Here is a 22,558-nt window from a genome sequence, read left to right as displayed (position 1 = left end):
GTACCGGTCCGCGGACCGGGGACCCCTGCTCTAAATGCTCATTTGAAACACTGTCTTTACACCCCAAACTGAAAGACTGGAGCTTCAAACTCTCATTTGAAACACAAACTCATTTGAATCTCTCACCTCGGGTTAAGTAGGAACATGATGAAATTATTAGGTCATTGATTGGAACACTTTCAACTTGTAAGGGTGTCAAAATAACTTCTGGATAGAACGTGTACATTCACGGATATACAGTCATGGTTTTCCAACCAATAAACTACACTGGCGTTTCATAACAGTGGTCACAAAAAACATTTGAAGTCCTGCTCGTGTGTGTGCGATGCTACATGGCTGCGCTGATTTAAAGGGTTCAGGGGGCAGGGACCACTCAGACGACCTGTAATGCTTCAAGAGGTTCAGAAAAAGGTATTGCTTTGTCAACGGCTTGGAGAGTCAAACACGGGACAAAACATTGACGGATATGACACACAAAAATGAAAGACCTCGAAAAACCTTCGGGACACACACAATGTGCAGAGTACAAAGATGAAAGACTGGAAAGAGACGTGATGTCTTGAGGGCCATAAAAAAAGTTTTAAATTAGCTAATGAGACATACAGTGTACAGGGTGTCCCCTAAAAAATCGGAATAATGTATTCATTTATTTCGAAACAACACAAGATGACGCGAGTTCAGAAAATTCAGGTTTGTAATGCACAACAGATGCCTACAGATGGCGCGATTGCATCGCTTTGGATGCTTTTCGATTTTAAGCGTCTCACACTTAAACTGTGTGTATGTATGGAAGAAACAGAGCGCACTAGGCTTTAGAAAAGTGTGCCACGGACCGTGAGGAAAGATGACGTGAATGGTGAACGCCATTGGAAAAAAGCCACTAATTGCGGTCAGTCATCGTCACTCACAATGTGTTTCTTAGTTGTTTCGCTGTAAATTATTTTTTTCCTCTGAAAAGCCATTTCAGTCTTGCTTCTGTTGTTTTATGGTTTGAGGTGTCACAAAAGCATAAAATATGAGCATTAGAGTCACAGAATGTGTTTGTGGATTACCAAATTAATGTTTTTTTTTTTTTATAATCGATTAGACAAGGTCATATTAAGTTCACCTTTAAATGTTCGAGTGCATTTTAGGCAAATTCTGAAATTTTGGGGAGTGGCCATTTAGAGAGTGCACATTTTTTGGGGGACACCCTGAAATACGAGAACAATAAGCCGCACCATAGCTTTTGCTTTGGGATAAATACTGTCGTCGTTGTCACGATCACAAAGTCTCTCCAGCAGTTTTGTCTCAGTGGAAAATGTAGAAATATTTGTCTTGAAAAAGGAATACTCAAAAAGGTCCCTTAAAAATGAGAGCGAGACGACAACGACAAAAAAACAAAAAACAAAGTCGTCCAAACCAGGCGTCCTCTAGTCCAGAGGTCCTTGAAAGATGAGTCTGACGAAGCCGCGCTCGCCGCTCAGCTGGTGGGCGCAGAAGGGGCACGCGGCGTGGAAGGTGTGCGTGCCGTGGGGCAGCGGGATCTGACTCCAGAAGGCGGCCGTTTTCTCCGAGCAGACGTGGCCGCAGGGGCCGAAGGCGTGTGTGGGCGGCGCGGCGTCCACGTAGAAACCGGCCTCGCAGCCCAGCCACAGGGGCACGTAGGGCCCCTTGGCGCGGCACATGGGGCACTCGCGCTGGCGCCCGTCCCGCTCCTCGTGCCGGTTGCCCCAGTCGTGGTAGCCGTGCACGTGGCCGCAGCGCAGGTAGACCCACGGCTGCTTCTCGTCCGGTGTGTCCTTGCGCCGCATGGAGGGGAAGGCCAGCGTGTTGAAGCCCACGGGGCACTGGGGGCGTGCCGCGTTAATCTCCTGCCGCAGGGCTTCCAGTTGCTTGAGGGTGGGCGTGCGCGACAGGCCCTCGGCCGTGCGCCACAGCAGCGTGGCGCCGCACAGGTCGATCAGGGAGCCGTCCACCAGCTCTTGAGACTCGGCCTCCACCTGCACACCACAAACGAACCATATTCTAGTCTAGCTGCGTTTGAAATAAGATTCATCGGCCGACCAATTTAATCAGCCAATATCAAGTGGCCAAAAATAAAAATGGTAAAACACGCTGCCTTTCAATAAAAGTTACCAACTGGTAGAATGAGCTCACATCGAAACTTTAGAATATTAAACCGTCGTCAATTTTTCAATCTGAAATTCAGAAATTCCTGCTGAAAAATATCTATTCGGAGCAACATTACACATGATTTCTATGCAAATTTTGAAATCTTATAGATGTGATTTTTTTGGACACTAGGGGGCAGTGTTACTTGACACAGCACTGCACACTGACTACTTTAGATTGGAGCAAAGTGTCATTTATTTGGTGTTGTTCCATAAATAAAAAAAAAAAATCTAACTGTGATCCACCCCCCCTCAATACTGTGATTGATTTTTTTTCCAAGAACCTCTTTCCAGTATTTTTTTTTAAACAAACAAAAACAATAAATGAACATGTATTACAATGGCCCATGTCATATTTATTTGACATCCGCTCACCATCTTTCCCCGCTGCTGCGCCGAGCGTGTCTCTCGCAGCGTGAAAACGTTGCCGCACACGGAGATCTCCCGCCACACGCCGGGCCTGGAGTCCTGGCTGAAGCCGTGGCGAGGGTGCATCACCAGTACGCCGTTGGTGGTCAAGCCATCCATCTGCCCGTCGGACGTCTTCCACTTAGCAGCTTTCTCCTGACATAAAAACAAACAAATGGATTTTCAGCGTCATTTGTCGGCTTTTGGTTTTGCTTCGTGTCGTGGCTCCTCACCCCGAGGAAGATGTTCTTGGACGAGTCGAAGCCGGCTGCGTAGATGCGGGCGGTGTAAGGCGGCGCGCGCTGGCACATGATGCGGCAGGCAAAGCGGGAGATGGTGCTCTGGACAGTTTGCGTGGAGTCGCCGTTGCTCTGGGTGCCCGCCACCGTGTCCGTCACCACAAAGTCGATCGGGCTCTCTGTGGAACGACCCACCTGTGAAAACAAGCACAAGGGACCACAATCTCACCAGGTGTACTGACGAACGTTGTATTTTTATTTCTCGTCTGTTGCTGATGGGTGTCGTGGTACACTCGCCTGACTTTTGTGCGGGCAGCGTGGGATCGGTTCCCGCTCAGTGACGGTGTGGATGTGGGGTGTGAATGCTCATTTGTCTCTATCTGTGCCCTGTGACTGGCTGGCGACCAGTTCCGGGTGCAGTCTGCCTCCTACCCAAAGTCAGCTGGGATCAGCACCAGCAACACCATGCGAAAATTCTTCAGGATAAGCGGTGTTGAAAATGGATGATTTTGTACATGCCATGAAATGTTGATTTTTTTTCATTATGTGAAGCACATTCCACCTGTCATGTTGGTGCAATGACGTGTCCCAATACTTTTGTCCATGTCACGCCCATTCGACTTCAGCCCGGCGTATTATCTTCCCGGAACTTCGCAGAAAGTTAGTCGTCACGGCATTCATTCAAACAAAAAAAAAAAAAGAAAAGAATGACTCTTCCTCTCCTTCCATCCCTCCCTCATCTGTCGTACGCCTTTCATGCTTTGCTCTCCCGTCGGCCGCCCTGCAGCTTAACCTCTGACATCGCTGTGAATATTAAACACGTTTTGGAATTAAACTTGCATGCGCGACTCCAGCGAAGAAGACGTTCTGTGTGTGTGTGTGTGTGTGTGTGTGTGTGTGTGTGTGTGTGTGTGTGTGTGCGTGTGTGTGTGTGCGTCTGGTACCTGAAACATGTCTACATTGCTGTCGTGTGTGTACTCCACCACCACCGTCTGGGCTCTGGACAGCGTGTACGAGATGCTGTGCTGGTCTTTGTTGCTGATGGCCTGAGGGGGGCGCAAGACAACACACAGCCCTCCTATAAAAAAACGGCAGCGAGGGTCCGGCGGCAGTTAAGACAAAAGGAGGGTCAAGCGAGTTCATAGCGTCACTTTTGCGGTCTGGACAATGAAGCCAAAACACTTCGGGGACCACCCGCAAGAAAACAAACCGCTCCTTCCAGACTTGTGAAATGACCTAAAAGCCTGGCCTCTTTTGCGCATGTGTGTGTCCGCACCAAGTACTGGATATTAGGCACAGATGTCAACACACACGCACACGCACGCACGCACACACACACACACACACACACACACACACACACACACACACACACACACACACACTGGAAAACTGCAATTCCTCCAAATGATCCGTTTACAATTGCTTTCTCTCTTCTAAACATTTCCTAGTGTTCCATTTCAACGTTATCGTTTCACTTTAAGCAAACCTGCACTCAGTCTTGGACACACACACGCACACAATTAGGAAGAGAGCAAACCTTGGAGAAAAAAAAAAAAGCAATGTTGCATTTCTCATTTATTTGGATTTGGAATCTTTTCCAATTGGAAATAAGAGAAGTGGGCAAACTGTTACCACGGTTACATCGGACACTGTGGTACCTACCACGAACCCTTAAAATTGAAGTTTAATTTGTTCTGTGACAATATTTGTAATTTATGGCTTGTATTTGTTACAAACACATGAGAAGAAGACCTTGAAAAAAAATTACATGAAAAAAAACATCGCAATCAGATTCTTTTTCAAACATAATATTTTTCATTCTTCGGAGAGGATAAAGAAAATATGCCATCCGTATTTTTATATTGTCTGTCTACATGTTTTGCTCTGTCCTTTGTGTTCAAGGTATTTGTTACTTAAAGGGTCAGAACATGGCGTTGCATTTTTTTTTTGTGTCAGCATGATGCAAAGCAGACTTTTCGAAGGCAAAGCTACGGTATGCGGTGGCTTGCGTAATTCGCCGTTCACGACCTGCCCAACTGCTGCTTCTTGTAAAGTGAGTTGAGTTCCATGCCACTGTACGACGCTCACAACTCAAATTTTTGCTTGCAAGTCAAAGCAAAAAATAAAAAAATGGGCCGAACGACAGCGCGTAAAAAAAAAAAAAATTCAGGTGACTTGCATCCCAAGATACCACAAGCAAAAGTGAGCAGTAGTATTTTTGTAAAGGTAGAATACGCACTGTGTTCGCCGTGTGTGTGCATACGTGTGTTATTGTCTCACCTTGGCAGCCTGCGGAGAGCAGGCGACGTGAACCGTGCTGGGTTTGACTCCGTTGGCCTTTGGCCGTTTGCACAGCGCAAAGCGGCTTTTGCGTCGGCCTCGATCGCCGTTGGGTAAAGAGCCATTGTACCTGCACGCACGCATACACACACAGCACACACACACAAGCACACACGCACACAAAACACAATGGGACATTACAGTCTGAACAGCTGCATAATAAATCCAAGTGGAACAAACAAACGCTTCCGTTCCTTGAGAGCACGTGCGTACCCACTTCACCTAAACTCACCTTACTCAATGCATCACAAAGTGCACCTTTAACTTCTCAAAACTCGTAAAGAACAATAAATAATACATGCTATGATGAGTGGGAGAGAGGGGGGGCGGGGCTCACAACAAATCCCAAAAAGCCTTAAAAGTGGTTCCAAAATATCTCAAGTGTCCCATTTTTTAGTCCAGGATCTCTTGTTTTGAGTCCAGTGTCTGTGGCAAGCTTGAGGAGGGCGGAGGTAAAAAAACGGCGCCGTCTGTTGATGGGTCGACAGAAAATCGGACATTGTTGCGGTCACTTAACGGCTGGCGGTGCATTATCGTGTGTGTGCAGTTCTCGTATTGCGCTTCGGTGAGCTTACTGTTGATTTAATATGTATTAAAATTATGTTTTAAAAAGCGGTAGTTGTGCTCGATGAATAATAAATAGTGGGTTAGTGGGTTGCTATTTAGCGAAAGAAACGCTCAGTGGAAGAACTCAAGCTGCGGACTTTCCCCATAACAAGTCACCCACTGTGTCCCTTGAGCCACATTTAGGTGTGCCTATGTGAAAGCACGGCTTTTTTTTTTTTTTTGGTGGGGGGGTATTTTTATTTATTTTTTTTTACATCTTCTTAACAGAAAACCACACACTCGGGAGGGAAAAATAAATAAAAAAAGCACAGCGAGTGGCGCTTTTGAAGCGTGTGCGCTCAAATGACTGAATCATCCCTTTAAACGGCTTCTCCGAGGTTTGTTTTGACTTAAGTCCACATGCTCAGCTGGAAGTGGAGGGGAAAAAAAAAAACTTTCACCACACCCTCCTCCTCCTCATCCTTCTGAGCACGCAACACAGAGACGCACCTTCACGCCAACAGCTACACAGACACACTTTCCCGTACGTCCGCTAAGCTCCTCATCTCGGCGTGGCAACCTCTGACATGACACCACGTGTGTTATTTAACAACACACATGTACCCACGTTGCCGGGTCGGTTGATTTCACAGCCGACTCGAACTTTGCTGCTCGAAAACCGGTGTTGTCACGCAGATTAGCGTGGAAATTTTCCTCGGTGGAAAAAGCAGTAAAAGGCGGCTGGCTCTCCTCCTTTAACCTCTCAAGGCTTTTCCACTTTGCTTTGCTGTTTTTTTTTTTTTTTCTACGACTGCTTTTTTTGGTTCTAGGTCAGGGCCGACGGTTTTAAAAGGGTCAGCAGAGTCGTAGCGTTGCATGTGACCAAAGAAGAAAAAAAAAATCCCCAAAAACATCAGAATGAAAGACCGTGGGACCTCAAATCCGACCAGAAAAAATTCCGGAAAATATGCAAGCATTGAAAAAAAAAAGTTTTCTCGAGCAGAGCTTGTATCAATTATTTATATTTACTATTATATTAAATATGAATTTAGTTGATTAATTTAATAACCCTTGTAACACTTGTAAGGCAAGGTACCACTGCATTGCATTATTCTTTCCAGATAATGTTCAAATAGATATTTCCTCAAAATTCACCACAGCTCTTTGAGCCAATAACATTTTCTAGAATGTCCGCGGCCGTGCCTTTCTGTGACCCTTCCAGTTTCTCCATCTCTGTTGCAACCTGCTGATGACGCTCCAATCTCATTTTACCTTAAAAGTCCAATTATCCGTACCTCCTTGTGAGTCGCGTATTGTAATTATTCACATTGGACTTCAGTCTATTTCTTTGCCAAATGGACCGTTGTCAATATACTCCTACTGGAAAGTAATGAAACGGTGGAGAAAAAAAAAGTCAACTCCACCCGTCTGCTCCTCGCAGGTAGATAAAACAAGTACGCACATGAGTTCGAGTTGAAAAGGAGAACCACATTAAACACATCAAGGAGTGAAGTCTCGACACGCGTGTCTTAATAAACAAGCATGGCCTCTCTGGACCGCGATGCGCTCTGTATGCGTGACTCGGTATTAGCATCGTAATTGCATCTAGACTCGGATCAGAATCAATTTTGCCATACGGTTACGATGTACCGACCCTTTAATACGTATGACGTCGCTACGGTATGTGGGAAGCGCCGGTGAGCCAGTCGCTAAACGAACCTAAATGCAGCCATCTCAACTCTCATTCGTACGTGTCACTCACCGGGCCACACCTTTTAAAACCACAGACAGTCAAAGTCACAGATACAAATGCAAAAAAAAAAAAAAGAATACCTGCCTTGCACTTGTTTCTTACTGTAGAATGTGTCGGCATTGTTGTGTATGAAACAGCGTGAATTTCTACCTGGTTGATCGATTAATAATTTTGATAATCTGTAAATATTCCAACAAAATATTTTTTTTTAAAAAAATCAATATTCTATGATGAGTAGGCCCACCAAAAGTCTTAAGATGTTATGGCGGAAAACAAGTCTCCCATTTTGGTTTGAAGAGTCCATCTGATGGGCGTCAAGATGGTTGACGCTTCACTGCCAAAAAAATATGAGTTTTGTAGGCACAGCGCGATGGAAAAGTTGAATAACTTACCATAAAACACTCCTTTACAGCCTCCACCTATGCCGTTTAAAGTATACACGTTGCTTGTGGCGGCACTCCATACGGAGGGAGACATTCTTAACCCTTGAACTCACAGCCATTGTTTTGATTCTGTTTGCTAGCGCCGCTGCTACCCACGGGAACGCGAGCTCGAACCGCCTACAAAGCTCAGCGCCGTCCCCCGGGCGAGCGGCCCTGCCCTGTCGCCATAGCGATGCGCTTCCCAAACACTGAGACGTTGCTACTCAGTCAGAAACTTTCCCGACCTCGTTTTTCGACCCCGCCGGACGTGTTTTCGGACGAACAACCAAAAAAAAAAAAAAAACGAGGATGCTTCCTGACACGCCATCGTCTGGGGCGGAGTCACTCGGAGGCTCCTGAAGGACTTGTTCCATCTGTGCTGACTTCCTGCGCAATGTTGAAACACACGGTTGCTCATGACGACGGCTGCGTTTTTGCCACTTTGGACCACGTTTCGTTGCATGGTTACGAGTGAACATTTGGGTATACGGGGAGTGCATAATGTGTCTTCGAACCCGAATATTAGCCTATGATCTGAACCGTTCTAGCAGTGTAAAAATAATAAATTAACCCAGGGTTGCTTGATAGGGCTTTCAAATAAAAATGATGAAAATCCAAATTTTATTGATTGTTTTTCTTCCCTCAATCTTTTTTTTTTTTGGCTCCTTAAGAGCGTTTTCCAAGGACTCCCTAATGTCATTGCCAATTTAACATCATAAATACCACGTAGACCCCTGAAATGCTATGGGAATTGAAAGGTTATCTATTAAAAAAAAAAGTCATAAAATACTGATCACAAATTCATGTTTTCCAGTTGTAGTGTTATAATCAGATTTTTAAGAAAAAAAACTGTAGTCTTTACACCAAAGTTGTTTTTAATGATGTTAAACTCACTGTTCAGGAAAAATCCTATTTTAACAAATGAATTAAAAAAAAAAAACATTACGATTTTATTCCCATACATTTACTTGATAAGTTACAGTGAGCATGTTCATCTTTTCAGACGCCTTAATTCATTTGTGTTTCGTTTGTGTGCAATTCAAAATTTTTGACACCAATAATGTGACCTAATCTGACATAACCTGTCCAAACAAAAAAAATGAAGAGAAGAAATATTAAAAAACAAAAAGAAAGAAAGAAAAGAGGTTGGGCAAGTATTTACAATTACCCAATCACATTCAAACTCATAAAATGGAGGTCAGCTCGCACCGGCCACCATTTAAAACGCCTGTGATTTCGCCCCAAAGGGTTCTGATGTTCTAGAAGGCTTTCCCAATTGCAAAGCACGCCTCCAAAATACAAATTGTGAACCCCTGGCAATCTGGAGAAACCGAATTGAACTGTCGTGTGATCGGGAGCTGCTTACCCGAGCACAATGAGCTCTCCATACTTGACTGGCACTTTGATGGAAGTGGTGCAGATGTTCTCCTGCTCGGGGGAGTACATCGGGCTTGGCTGATGGATGGACATCAGGGTGGGCTGCAAGGGGTGGTGGTGGTGGTGAGTGTTGGGGGGGCAGGCAGATAGGAGCACAGAGGAAGTGGGACAGGGAGTCGAGGGTGGTGCTGAACTAAGTGGAACACAGGGGTGGGAAATGAGGAAGAGGAGGAGGAAGGGGAAGGGGTCAAGTGTGCCTCAGCTCCAGCCTCTCATGCCTCGGGCGTCCTCAGTCCTCCCCTGCAAGGGAAGCGGGGACGTTTAGAGACAAAAATGATCACCCTGTTGAAGCGTGCATCAGAAACGGGAAGTGACGCCGATTTTCCGTGACTTTGACACAGCGCAGGTGTTGATGTGGTTTCCTGACTGTCAGTTTTCAGTTGGGTGCAAATTAGAGCAAAGCACAAGAACGCCTTCGCGCTCGAAGTACAGCCGTGCCTTGACTTATAATGTGGATTCATGACCACGATCGGAACGCAGGACACCTCGAATCATCTTTCGCCGCTGACAAGAACGGAAATGCCACTCGTCGGTTCCAGTGCCCAAACGCCGACAAAAATCTTTGCAACGTGTTTTTAGTACAAAAAATGGCACTCGACAGTCATGTACTTTATAAGAAACCGAACGTTCCTTTTGGTGTGTGCTTCTTGACCACCAGAGGGCAGGATAATACGTACATTCAAACTACGCGGCAATTTGATGACAAAACAGTAGAGTGGCATGACTAAGCTGCGATATCAGACGTACTGTATTAAGCAGAGGATAAAGAATATATGCCTAGTGTTGTAGTACTGTTGTACGCCGTGACTCCACGTGCTGTTTCTGCTTGTGTTGACTATCACTGCAACATCGACGTTAGTTTCATGAACCCTTCCATGGTGTTTCGCATTGCGTGTTAGCATGAAGATAGCGGACTTGTGTGAGAGAAGGTTAATGCAGTTTGGTTCAATACACAATGTGTGTAATGTAACTCCACAGTAGTCAACTATTAAAATGGATCAATCACAAGTGAGTTGGCGAGGGAGCTGAGGAATCACCCGGAGATTTAGCACATTCACTTCAAGAGGTCTTCATCTTCTCAGGCTCTTCAAGCCTCCCAGTGTCACATTGTGCTGTATCACAAGATGAGCCACAAAAAAAAAAAGATTTTTCCACATGGAAGTGGAAAGTTTACTTTGGTCTGGACTGACTTCCCCTCCAAAAGTGGAGAAAAGAACTTGGATCCCTTCTCACGGCTAATTATTTTTTGTAATCGTTAACAAAATTAATAATAATAATAATAATAATAATAATCATACATTTTTAAGAAACACTTAAAAATGTATTTCAAACGCTGCCTTCAATGATTCATGCAAATATTTCAATTGCATTTTTAATTCATTTTCAGGGCTTCTATATCTATTTTTTTTAATTTTTTTTTTTTTACAATGTTTATTTTATTGCAATAAAATTATATTTTTTTCTTTAAAAAAACAACCCCCCTCCCCCGCAAAACTCAGATGATTATAGTGTAAAAGAAGCCGCATGAGAATCTGCAAAAAATAGCGTTAATTATACAAGTGCACATTGTGTGTGGGCATGCGCTTGTGTGTGCCCACACCCTTGACCTCGTTGTGACATGCAGCTCGCTGCTTAGTGACACACACACACACACACACACACACACACACACACACACACGCACACACGGATGCACACAAACAGATGCAGCGACACAACAAAAGAGAAAGGCCAGCGACTTTGCAAGCGAGTGAGATCAGAACGCTGACGACAGCCACAAAAGCCACTTGACACCCGCCAAAGCAACACTTGGCCAATGTGGAACGTATTATATGTTATGATGATATGTTTTTTTTTATATTTTCTGGACCTATTTTTAATCCTATTCTTAACTCTCAGTGAAGGGAAACACGTCACAAAAAAAAAAAAAAATCACATCCAACCACAAAAACGAGAAATGCACGGTCAACTAAAATGTCGCCCGCTGAGTAACCTCTGATTGTTAAGAATAATATACCATAGAGTAAATGCATAATATTTAGATAGCATAAAAAAATGCTCATCATAATTTCATCTCAATGGAGAGTAGACGAGACTTGTGCGGATCTATTTTTAGTAATATGGCACAGTCAAGGAAATATTTTATTCCACAATACCTGCCCCGAAACCAGTAAGGCAACCCAGCCACACAAATGTAATAACTTCTGAATTGGAATGTGTTCCAACTTTGAACTTGAACTCTGCGCACAAAAAAAAAGGAATAGCATCAAGAGGAGTGAAAAACAAAGCCACATACGGCATTATTCGCAAAATCTGCAGAATCTTGACTTCAAACTTATTTCTGCATGCTCACGTTTGGTGAAAGCACAGCGAGTCTGCAAGTAGTCTCTTGTCCTGCCTCATACCCTGAAATCTGAATTTTGGCCTGTTTTATTGCCCCATCTCCTTGATTCACAAAAATGTATTAATCCATCTTTTTCTCAACTGCTTATTTATTGTTAGGGTTCAGTGTGAACTGGGGCCTTTCTCTGCCAATTTTGGACAAGAGGTGACGTGAGACACCCTGAAGAGGCCAATCGCAGGGCACATCTATCCATCCATCCAATTTCTAATCCGCTTATTAAACTATTTGATCTTATAGTCACACCATGGATAATATGGAGTGCCCAATAATCCCGCCATGCATGTTTTTGGCATGATGGAGGAAACCTGAATACCCGGAGAAAACCCACGCAGGTCCGGGGAGAACATGCAAACTCCACACAGGGAGGCTGGAGCCGGAATCGAACCCTGCAACTTCTGCACAGTGAGGCCGACGTGTTAACCAGTTAACCACCGTTTCGCAGGGCACATGTAGACAAATATTTAATCACAATCACATTCGCACCCAAGGACAATTTTTGAGTTTTTAATGAACCTAAGGAACTTGTTTTTGGATTGTGGTATATTTCTTAAGAATAAAGCTTTTCTTGTTTGTCGATTGTTTTGGTTTTTTTACCGTTTTTTTTTTAAATGACACAGGCTAAAATCTAAAAAAAAAAAATAAAAAAAAAACCCAACACACCTTGCATTTTTTTTTTTGCATTTAAAGAGATTAAAATCTAGGAGATAAAGAAAAATATGCCAGCGCTTTCACAGGAAACATTTCCTCTGCTTTGCTGTTTTTTTTTGAAATGTGACACGTCAACATGATTGTGAGATATCAACAGCAGGTCAAACGTGACAAACCAGAGGTGGTCTCTGATCTTTGCCGCACGTTGAAGGTCAATCGCGGCATTCACCACATCCTCAAACATTCAAAAGGCTTTCCGCCATTTTGCGCCTTTTATGATTCCCTTGACATCATCCCCGGCTTGATGAGCACCTCAGCACGCAGCGCCACGAAAGACCAGCGGGAACCTGCACACCTGATCTTCCCGCGTTTCATCTTCACGCTTCATACAACAACAAAAGACGTCGGTCTACCGCGGGTCAAAAGATGCCCGCTGCGATGCTTTTTGAGCAACACTGACGTCAAGCCCAAAAAATAATCGACATGAAAGCATTCACACTTCAAGCGGTCTCGGTTCATAATCCACAACAGTTTCCTGAGACGCTTGTGGGCTTCACCGAAAAAAAAATAAAAATTAATAATAATACTAAAAAATAAACAGTACGCCTGGACAATCAATGCCTTGATTTACGAGTTTACCGTGAGCACGTTTGGAATTTCATACACTTGTATCTCAAATCATCTTTCCCCACTGACATAAATGGAAATGCTATTCCGGTAATCTTGTTCAAAAACACAAAATTCATCAAGGGGACACTCAAAGTGACCCTGTAGTGACTAGTTTTCAAAAAAAAATAATAATAGAACCAAACAACAAGCAATTCTAATCCCCACTCTGAAACAGACATCATGAGTGTAATCCTTTTTTTTTTTTTTTTTCACATGACAACAAAAGGAGCCCAGTGGCAAACAAAGGCAGGATTTATGAGTTGCAAAACCAGTTATTTATGGACATTTTGGAAGCGTCTTGACCTGCGGTATGGACTTTCAAGTCACAAAAATATCTTGCATCACGCTACGGGCATGAGGAGAGAGCTGGCGTTTGATTTGAGAACTCATTGAACTCAGTTCCATCTATTAAGAATCATGTTTGCCTACGGGGAAAAAAAAAAAAAAAACCCGCATTGTATGCACAGCACAGAAGATAAACTTCTTGTTTTTGAGTTGCGTAACGGGCGTCAGCGTTGTTGAGAGGTGCAAGTGAAATGAATCCGTCAAAGTTCAATGTAATCATGAGTCATCTTTGTTCGGTGGGCCTGTTGCGCCGTTTCAACTCCCGTGCTTTCTTTCTTTTTTTTATTTATTTTTTTTTATATTGACTTTCAAAGAGGCAAACAAAGAGCTGCAAAGTGGTACCAGTCAGCTGATCCACTTCATCAACTGCGTGTTCACAACAGCTTTTATCCAAGTCTGGAATTCTGTGCACCAGCTTGGCCTGTGTCCTGTTCTGGAAAGCTGATTAAGTCTTTTAAAGCCTCGAGGAGCCTTCAAGGAAAAGCTAAGAGCCTGGCTGACCAACTCAAGAGCCGTGTAGTTTTTTTTTTTTTTTTAATGAACAGTCTGCTTGCTGATTAGGAAATTTATGGTCTGATAATTTTGCGCTCGGAGGGAGAAATGAAACAATAATTCCCGACTGTTGTTTCCTTCTCGACATAATAAGGAAGTGTTTCATTCCACAAGGCGACGGGAGCCAACGCTGTCAAGAGGAGAGACTGTTCCGGACAAATCACTCATTGTTGGATCTCACATTAAAAAAAAAAAAAAAAAAAAAAAAACACATGGAGCTCAGGGGGCGCCTCACTTCTTCCCACAAAGGATGTCAAAATTCTGAACGAAAGGGGAAACATCCCGTTAATGGTTTCCAGACACAGCGACGATAAAAGCAGTCCGAGGAGAGACCTGAGGACAGCAGAAAATGGCCAGTGAAGCCACAATGGGGGGAAAATTAATGTCGCGAGAATCACAGCGGTCAGACAGATAAGACCTCGTTTATCAATATAGGACAGACAAAGCGCAGCCGGGAATCTGAGCTGCAGCTTGCGGGGAAGGAGAACAATGTAGTATGGAACATAAATGTATGTGGTGGGCAGTTCCAGTGAACTAGTAACACTTAGATGTGAAAAAAAAGAAAAGAAAATACACGTGGAAGACCTTTAACGGGTGGCGAGAAAAGGAGCCTGGTGGAAGGCCATCCCAGAGTCAACACGGCCAAAGTCATGGTGCAAATTGATGAAAGTGGGAGAAGAGGTAAGTCCAAATACTTCCGTCCAGGAACATTCACAGGAAATGCTTTGGTGCCAGACGGGCTAAAGTGAGAGAAAGCACACAGGAAGTCCCAATTCCCTGCCCACTCTTAGACCGGACACGCTTCTTTCAAGCTTCCCCGTTCCCTGGAGGACCATGCTATCTCTGTATATGTCTATGTGTGTGTGTGTGTGTGTGTGTGTGGTTCCCCTAATGCAAAGAAAACCACGAACAAAAAGGTAAGCGATCAGCCTTTCACACTGTCCGTAAAAGCTGTCATTTTTCTGGATTTTTTTTGGGCGTTGACATCCTGCAAAATGGCAGCCATGTGCAACAGGAGGCAATTTTGTCTCATGTACTGCCGTTGTGTTATGTGTTATATGTAAACTGCGCCTCGAGTTTGAACTTTCGACCGTCCATGAGGCAGGGAAGGTGTCGGAATGTGATTTGTGATCGGACGAACGACAACATGAACCATTTCTGATCTGCTTTTCCTCACAAAGGTCGCGGGGGCGTGACGGAGCGTATTCCAGCTGCCGTCGGGCAGTAGGCGGGGGACACCCTGAACCGGTTGACAGCCAATCGCTGGGCAAACATAGTACGAACAACCGTCCGCGCTCATACTCACACCTAGGGACAATTTAGTGTGTCCCATTAGCCTGCCATGCATGTTTTTTGGAATGTGGGAGGAAACCGGAGTACCCGGAGAAAACCCACATCGGCACGGGGACAACATGCAAACTCCACACAGGAAGGCCGGAGCCGTCAAACCCTGCATCTCTGCACTGTGAGGCTGACGCACTAATACATGAACCCTTCATTTTCCCAATTTAGAGCTTGTTGACGCGGCAGTCGGTTGTTGAATTTGCCAATTGGCGGCTTTTCGTCAGATCGCAGCTCCCTGTTCAGATGAGCGTTTGGTTATTGTTGAGGGTTGATTTGGGATTTTTTTTTTTTTTTGGCAAGTCTGCTTGCTTTTCAGTCAACTATTTCCACGAACCTGAGTGGCCGCTTCTCGCTTGCTGCGCAACACCTGGCACCTGTTATTTTCAGCATGAAATCCTTCCAACTGAAGAAATAACGCCCGGTGGCCGATTAAACCTTTCATGCACCAATAATGGTAACACGATAAGCTGTCCACTGTAGTGACCGCTGTCCCTGAAAGGGTTACCGTATTTTCCGCACTAAAAGGTGCACTGGATTATGAGGCGCACCTTCAATAAATGGCCTATTTTGTCTTTTTTTTTTCATACATTGGGCGCACCGCATTATTCATCCACTAGATGGAGCTACGCTAAAGGAAACGCCAACAGAACGATCAAGATGTCAGTAAAACGTATTTAATAAAGCAGCGACACAGTTCACTAAAAACCAACATCAAGTTATAACATTGACTTGTAAAAGCACCTGGGACTGAACGGGTTGAGAAACATGTCTTTGGGAGTGAATTGAATTGCTCCGTGGAGATAAATGGCATTTTCTGAATGTCTATTTTCCGGGATTTTTTTTTTTTTTCTTGTGCCGCCTCTCTGTATTAAATGGCACCAGATATTATGAGAGCCGTAACAGTTGCGGGACGGCGGCTGTGTGTCAGGTTATCCGACAGTGGTGTGAAATCTAACACCCGACACTCACTTCGACCCCGTTGTGTTGAAAGCAGGAGTCTCCACAACTATTTTGATGCTCTGTCGCTCTGTGAAAATTCTGGGTTCAGTTTCAAAGACACGATCCGTAACGCCGGGAGGAGTGTGAGCATTTTAATTCTAACGCACTCACGCGTGAAGATTTGATTGCAGGGTGAGGCGAAATGTCTTTGGATGTGGGCGATTTTGCTTGAGCTCTATGTGAAAGAGACTCAAGAGAGTGAACTTGTGTTTCCGGGGACTTGCCAAGTACCCCGCCCCGATGTACTCGACTGACTTTGGAACAAGCGTTGCTACAACAATGCTCGACGGCTCTAAACAGCGAGGCACGAAATATGCAGCGGCGGCAAGGAGGACGACTTGAGCATTAGGAACAGGGTGTGGAATGTAAACGCGGTTGAAAACACATGTGAACGCAAGGCGAGACCACCAAGCATCGGGCGGCCAAGACCGACCACACCTGTCTTTGTTTTTTTTTTTTTTAAATGACTCATTTCACTTCAAAAGCATGCAAAATACATCCGTACATCGATTCCGTCCCCCCAACAGAGGATGACGGCACGATCAATGCCACTCATCCCCCGCTGCGCCTAAACAAGCAGACGGGAGAACAGGAGTCGGAGGCTTTGGCGCCAAATTCCCGCTGAGAATGAAATTGACTCATCGACACGAGCTAGAAGTTGCCGTGTGCAGACAAAGATGGCAGCTCCAGCAGCCACGTCCAAGAATACAAGGTCCCCCCCAGATTCAGCCTTGACCTTCCAAAGGACTCTGGAAACAGGACTCTTGAGTCATATTTGTCCTGGCTGCTTGTTACTAGGCAGACTTCACAGCGCTCAACTGTAATTGGTCCAAAGAGATTCATCCTTTTCAGATCGACATCGAGCAGCTATTGCTCTGGAATACGCTCCGCCGCCATATGCAACTTTAAAGTTTAAAAGCATAGGCTATATAGATGCCGCATCAGCTGCGTAAAAATAAGATAATTACAAACTAAGGCCCGATCAATATAAATTTTTTTTTAGGCCGCTACTGATTCTGAAATTTGGTCGAAGAAAATTTCTGAAAATGAATCTGACTATTCATTAGTACGCAACGAATAAAAGAGCTTCTTTTTTTTAATTTTTTTTTATGCTTTACATTTACAAAAAAAAAAAAAAAGATATCAATTACAGGCTTCTTGAGTAACTTTACCACATAGAGAAAATCATTAATTGTTTTTTTTTTTTTTTTGGTAAATGTTAAGCAAAAAAAATTTTGGGGAAATGTTAAGCAAAAAAAAAAAAAATCTGCAAAAAAAAAAAAAAAATGATATCAATTACAGGCTTCTTGAGTAACTTCACCACACAGAGAAAATCATTATTATTTTTTTTTTTTGCTTATTATTTGGGGGGAAGCTTACATGTCTTATGTTGTAATGTCTTAATGTGTTAAAAAAAAAAAAAGACAATTTTAAAAGAGCGAATATCAGCAGCCGGGCCAATTAATTGATCAGGCCCTATCACCACATCAACGTTATTATATTAAGTGGGATAGATGGTAAATTGAAGCATCTATTAGGCCACTATTTGAGAATCTTCACAAATATTTGAAATAAACCCAACGTGGCAGCTATCCTAAAGAAATGCAATATTTTACAAATATTCACATATGGTTTATTTGTGTCCTGAGAAAGGCGGACGGAGGCATCGAATTGAGTCGATGCCTTTATTTATTTAAGTGGAGGCACGCAGGCGGACTCGTGCGACGTTCCCAAGAGCGTGACACGCGGAAAAGGAGGTGGGGCGACGTTCCAGTTACAGCCTCATCAATGATTCAACCGGACCACACGGCAACAAACAGCAACAGGATCCAAAGCAGCGACACAAATATACACCTCGACACAAACGCACCGTATGAAACACACAAACTCATGTCGACGCGACGGCAAAAACGTTGCCACGGTTGTCATGGGGGTCGGCGCGTGTCAACATGGTGTGTGAATTCACAACAACGCTTTCTGTAAAACGCTGCAGCCGGCTTCTAATAAGTGCCTGTACGAGAAAAAATAAAAAACGGTTGGATGATGCATTGACTTGTTTAGAGTAGTAAACAAGGGGACGGCATGGCTCAATGGTAGCGTGATTGTCTCCCAAGCCAGAGTTTGGGGTTCAATCGAGCAAGATACTGAATTGCAAGTTGTTCCTGTTCCTGCGTCATCAGGAGGTAAATGAAGATGTTAGTGTAAAGCGCTCTGAGTACCAAAAGTAGAATAGCGCTTTGTGAAGTGACAGCCCATTTTAACAAGTTGACAGTCAACGGTGAACCAAGATAGCATTTAGCAACCACAGGTCACCAGATTGACAAGTGCTGTTTTTTTTTGATCCCCTCCTTTGTTCCGCTCGAACAAATGCAAGCGAGAAACATGGCGCTACCTCATATTCCCGTTAATGAACTGGTCTGAAATGTACGGTCATCAGCCGAATTGATCCCTTTCAAAGACCACAAAAAAATCAGCAAATATTGGGCCAGGCGGGCTAAAGTGATAACATCATAATAAACCTAAGAGAAGACATAAAAAAATTCATCTGCAGATTTTTCTCTTTTTTTTTTAAAGTAAAATATTAAAGAACAAAGTATTGTAAAGTAGCGAAATGTTCTGCCTATTTTATTGTATGCTTTAAAGGAGACACACACAAAAAAAGACACATTTTATGCATTTTTTTTAAATTGGTCGACCAATTAGTAGTTGATCATAAAATCGGTATCCATCTGGCTTGGGTGAGCACTTCTTTGCTAAAATAATCTCTCCACCTTCCACGTTGACACATCAAGATGCGGATTCAACAATTGCAACCAAAATAGGCCACCTAAAACCAATAACGCAATTTACTTTAACTTTGGTAACGAGTGACGACACGCATGGTGATCCTGGAGTTGTTTTGCGCAATTTTTGTGGCATAATTAATGAATATAACAAATATTTCGGTCAAATTTAGAACGGTCGTCAAATTTGGAGTTGCCATTGCAGGATGGGCATCAACTACTGGTATATGAAATTAAGGATGGGAAAACTCCCCTTTGATTGTTTTTTTTTTTTTGTTGTTTTTTTATGTTGAAATCAGGTCACCAAAACGTGTTTGCTGTTTGACCCACTTTCCAGGAGCGGTGTAAGCTGCTTCCGCTAACTTTCAGGGAGTTTACCAGACCCCCACACAAACCCAACAGCTGCTACCAATATGTTGTTGTTGTTTTTTTTTTTTTTTTAATTAAATCCAACATTAATGAGTGAGGTTTCACAATTTTTTGTGGACGGGGTGAGGTACTGCAGGCACAGCAACATTTGGCAGGCAGGGAAGTGACAACTACGGCGAAGCAAGATATTTATTTCACATCTCCCACCGCCTAATATTTTGAAATATCGAATTTCGAAGAATTAAGAGTTACCTGTTTCGATTCCTGAACGATTCCATTCCATTATTGATGCTTTCGGCGCGTTCCCACTATAAACTGGAATCGGTCCCAATTCCTGAGTCAGCGCGTCAACGGGCTTGAAATGCTCTAAAATCACACAGTGGCCTTGAAATTCACTCAAGGCGAGTGTCACGCCCTCTCTCTTTGTTGAGCGACTTGTTGTATCATGTGCGCTAACTTGAATGGCACTCAACTTTCCAGTCTGACCTTCATCCCATTCGTTCACGGACGACAGTAACGTAGCATCCTGCTGAGAGCGTGTGTGTGTGTGTGTGTGTGTGTGTGTGTGTGTGTGTGTGTGTGTGTGTGTGTGTGTGTGTGTGTGTGTGTGTGCGCGTGGCTATATATCTGTTTGAGGCTCCATTAAGATATCAGAGTATCTGCCCGCTCCCCCTCTGACACCATCAGCTTGGGTTTCCTCGCTGAAATTGAGACGCTATATCGTCGTGAACGGAGGAGGGAGAGGCGTACATTGTCAAACGTCCTTTGCTACGCTGCGGAGCACTCTGGCAATAATACACACGTGAATTGCTTTTGGGAGGACTTCAACCCACATTTCAGGAGCCTCCGCCAAAATCCGGAGCATTCGACAATATGAATGTCTGCCAGCAACAAAATCCAGCAGGCACGTTAATCATGACAGGATGCACTCAAATCACTGAAGGTAATCAGCTACTGATTTGTGCCTGAATTGCACGGTCACCTGCAGACATGCAATAGTGAAGGTCGGCTTTATTTCTTAGTACGGAATCATTCCCGCAAATGAATCGTCATTTTGAGGCTTTTACCATTCCTCACAAACTCAAACAAATTGTTGTTAGTATCCTGGCGAAAATGTTCCTGGCCATTTTCTCTCTCTGAGGACTTGATCATTTCAATAACTGCGTGCTCGACTTCTATCCAGACATTTTTCCCCCAACATTTTTCTCACTTTATTTCTAATTTGTCACAATTGACATGAAACCCAGCACGCATGATGGGATGCACACACACACACCGCAAAAAAAGTCAATATAGAAGCAATGCTTTTAACCCTTTCATGCACCCTGTAACCTAATAACATGATAAGCTGTCCACTGTAGTGACCTCTGACCCCGAAAGGGTTAAACACAGGAAGTCTGCCATTGTGGTTTGAAGGTGCCATTCGTCTCATACAGCTCCCGGGGGAAAATGAAGTACCGGTATTCTATCTGGCCATTTTCCCGCAATTCCAACTATCACGTCCCAACGTAGCAGCAGCCTGCAGAATGTCCCGATTCTACCCATGCAATAGAGTCCCCCCCTCCCCCCGGAGGCTGCAACAGATGGGAAGTTTACCCTTCTGCAAAAAAAGGCGAACAGGAAGCGAGCGTGATCCCAATCTGCACGCCAAACTTGCAATCACATCGTTTCAAATGGGACAGGCTGGAGGAAGGGGATGATGGAGAGATAGTCAATGTTAAGTGAGGGGAAGTCTTGAATTTGTCAAAGTCAAGGCCCGCGGGCCGGCTGTGCCTCTCCACGTCATTTGATCTCCACACAATTTTTCCTTGATGTGTTCAAAAACCAGCCGCGATAATATTCAAACGCAGGGACAATTAAATAAGAATATGGGCCCATTATAATGCCACGTTTACACGAGCGTCATATGGTGGGAGCAAACTCGACTCATTTAAAAATTAGCAACAGTTTACCAGATCGTGAAGAATTCTTAAAAGAAGAAAAAAAAAAAGTGGATCGATATTGGCTATTGAACACTAAGCATGGAGCAACACGTCGACAGACTTTCCCCAAATCTCTCACAGGAATATATTCTTTATCCTCCGCGAAAAACAACTCATTATTTTGGATGGCTGAAGCTCTATTAAATGGTGCTGCCTACAATAAAACAAAAACAAAACTCAAGTAAGTCGACTCAAGTCATAAAATCTTGCTCAGTCACAACATATTGGAGTGATCATAAAATATTTTTTCACTGAGCGTAACACAAAGAAGTGCGTTGTCTGTAACAATGAAATGAACATTTACATCTCTAAAAATGAAACAACTCAAGAGGATGATATGAATGGACACTATTTATTTAGAAGAATATTTTTTGGTGTGTGAATGTCACACTGTTACTGAGATGATAATGATTGAAAGATGTTGAAAGTGGGAGTAAACGTGTACAATCATCAGATTTTAAAATGACATAATTTGTTTGTGGTGCCCAAATCTATTATTGTGCGTAAATGGGTGAATAAGAGACTAAATGGCCACTTTGTAGGTTGTTACTTTGCGAAGTTCGGACAAGTTGACATGCAATTGTTTACGACGGTCCGGCCACATCAAATATAGCCGACACGCTCGCAACCACAAAAGTACAATGCATAGATCTCAAAGTCAAGTCGAATCTCATGATTGCCGAGGGAACGTTGAGTCTTAAATAAGTTTTTGTCAAGTCACAAGACACAAAGCATATAACTTGACTTGAGTCCAAGTCATATTACTCGAGTACCCCAGTTCTGTAAAATCCACATGAGAACAAAAAAAGTTTTGTTTTTTTTTTTTGGGAGATGCTACAACAGATGAATGGCAGCTTTACTCATTTCAATGTGAAAATATAATTTGAGATTCGAGAGTGTGGCCATGAAATGAATTAAACGGCTTCCAAGGCACCACTGTACTTCTATTTGACCAGAATGTTGTTTTTTTTTTTATACCAGTTTCTGTACTTGTACCACATCTGCCCGTGATGAAAACAGATTCAAAAATCCATGCATGAAGCTTTTTAGACCGCTTTTTTTTTTTAAATACACACGCGCGCGCTCACACAGACACACACACACACACACACACACACACACACACACACACACACACACACACACGTACGCACACAGCTCT

The 22,558-nt window shown here is 43.6% G+C and overlaps 1 protein-coding gene across 1 annotated transcript in view; it reads right to left on the bottom strand.

Moving 5' to 3' along the window:
• Positions 1-654: 654 nt before the first annotated feature.
• peli1b (pellino E3 ubiquitin protein ligase 1b) overlaps positions 655-22,558 on the bottom strand; it is a 24,750-nt gene continuing 2,846 nt past the window's right edge. Inside the window, exons 2-7 of the mRNA XM_019888111.1 lie at positions 9,231-9,541; positions 5,084-5,213; positions 3,745-3,846; positions 2,795-2,995; positions 2,529-2,717; positions 655-1,982 (exon numbers count right to left, since the gene is read on the bottom strand). Of these exons, the coding sequence (XP_019743670.1) occupies positions 1,413-1,982; positions 2,529-2,717; positions 2,795-2,995; positions 3,745-3,846; positions 5,084-5,213; positions 9,231-9,334 (1,296 nt within the window). The 5' untranslated portion in view covers positions 9,335-9,541 and the 3' untranslated portion in view covers positions 655-1,412. The remainder of the gene's footprint in view (positions 1,983-2,528; positions 2,718-2,794; positions 2,996-3,744; positions 3,847-5,083; positions 5,214-9,230; positions 9,542-22,558) is intronic.

Source organism: Hippocampus comes, unplaced genomic scaffold (genome assembly GCF_001891065.2).
Source record: "Hippocampus comes isolate QL1 unplaced genomic scaffold, H_comes_QL1_v1.1 scaffold136, whole genome shotgun sequence".
Lineage (NCBI taxonomy): Eukaryota > Metazoa > Chordata > Actinopteri > Syngnathiformes > Syngnathidae > Hippocampus > Hippocampus comes.
The sequence above is the reverse complement of the archived record's forward strand: the minus strand, read 5'-3'. Positions and strand labels throughout refer to the sequence as shown.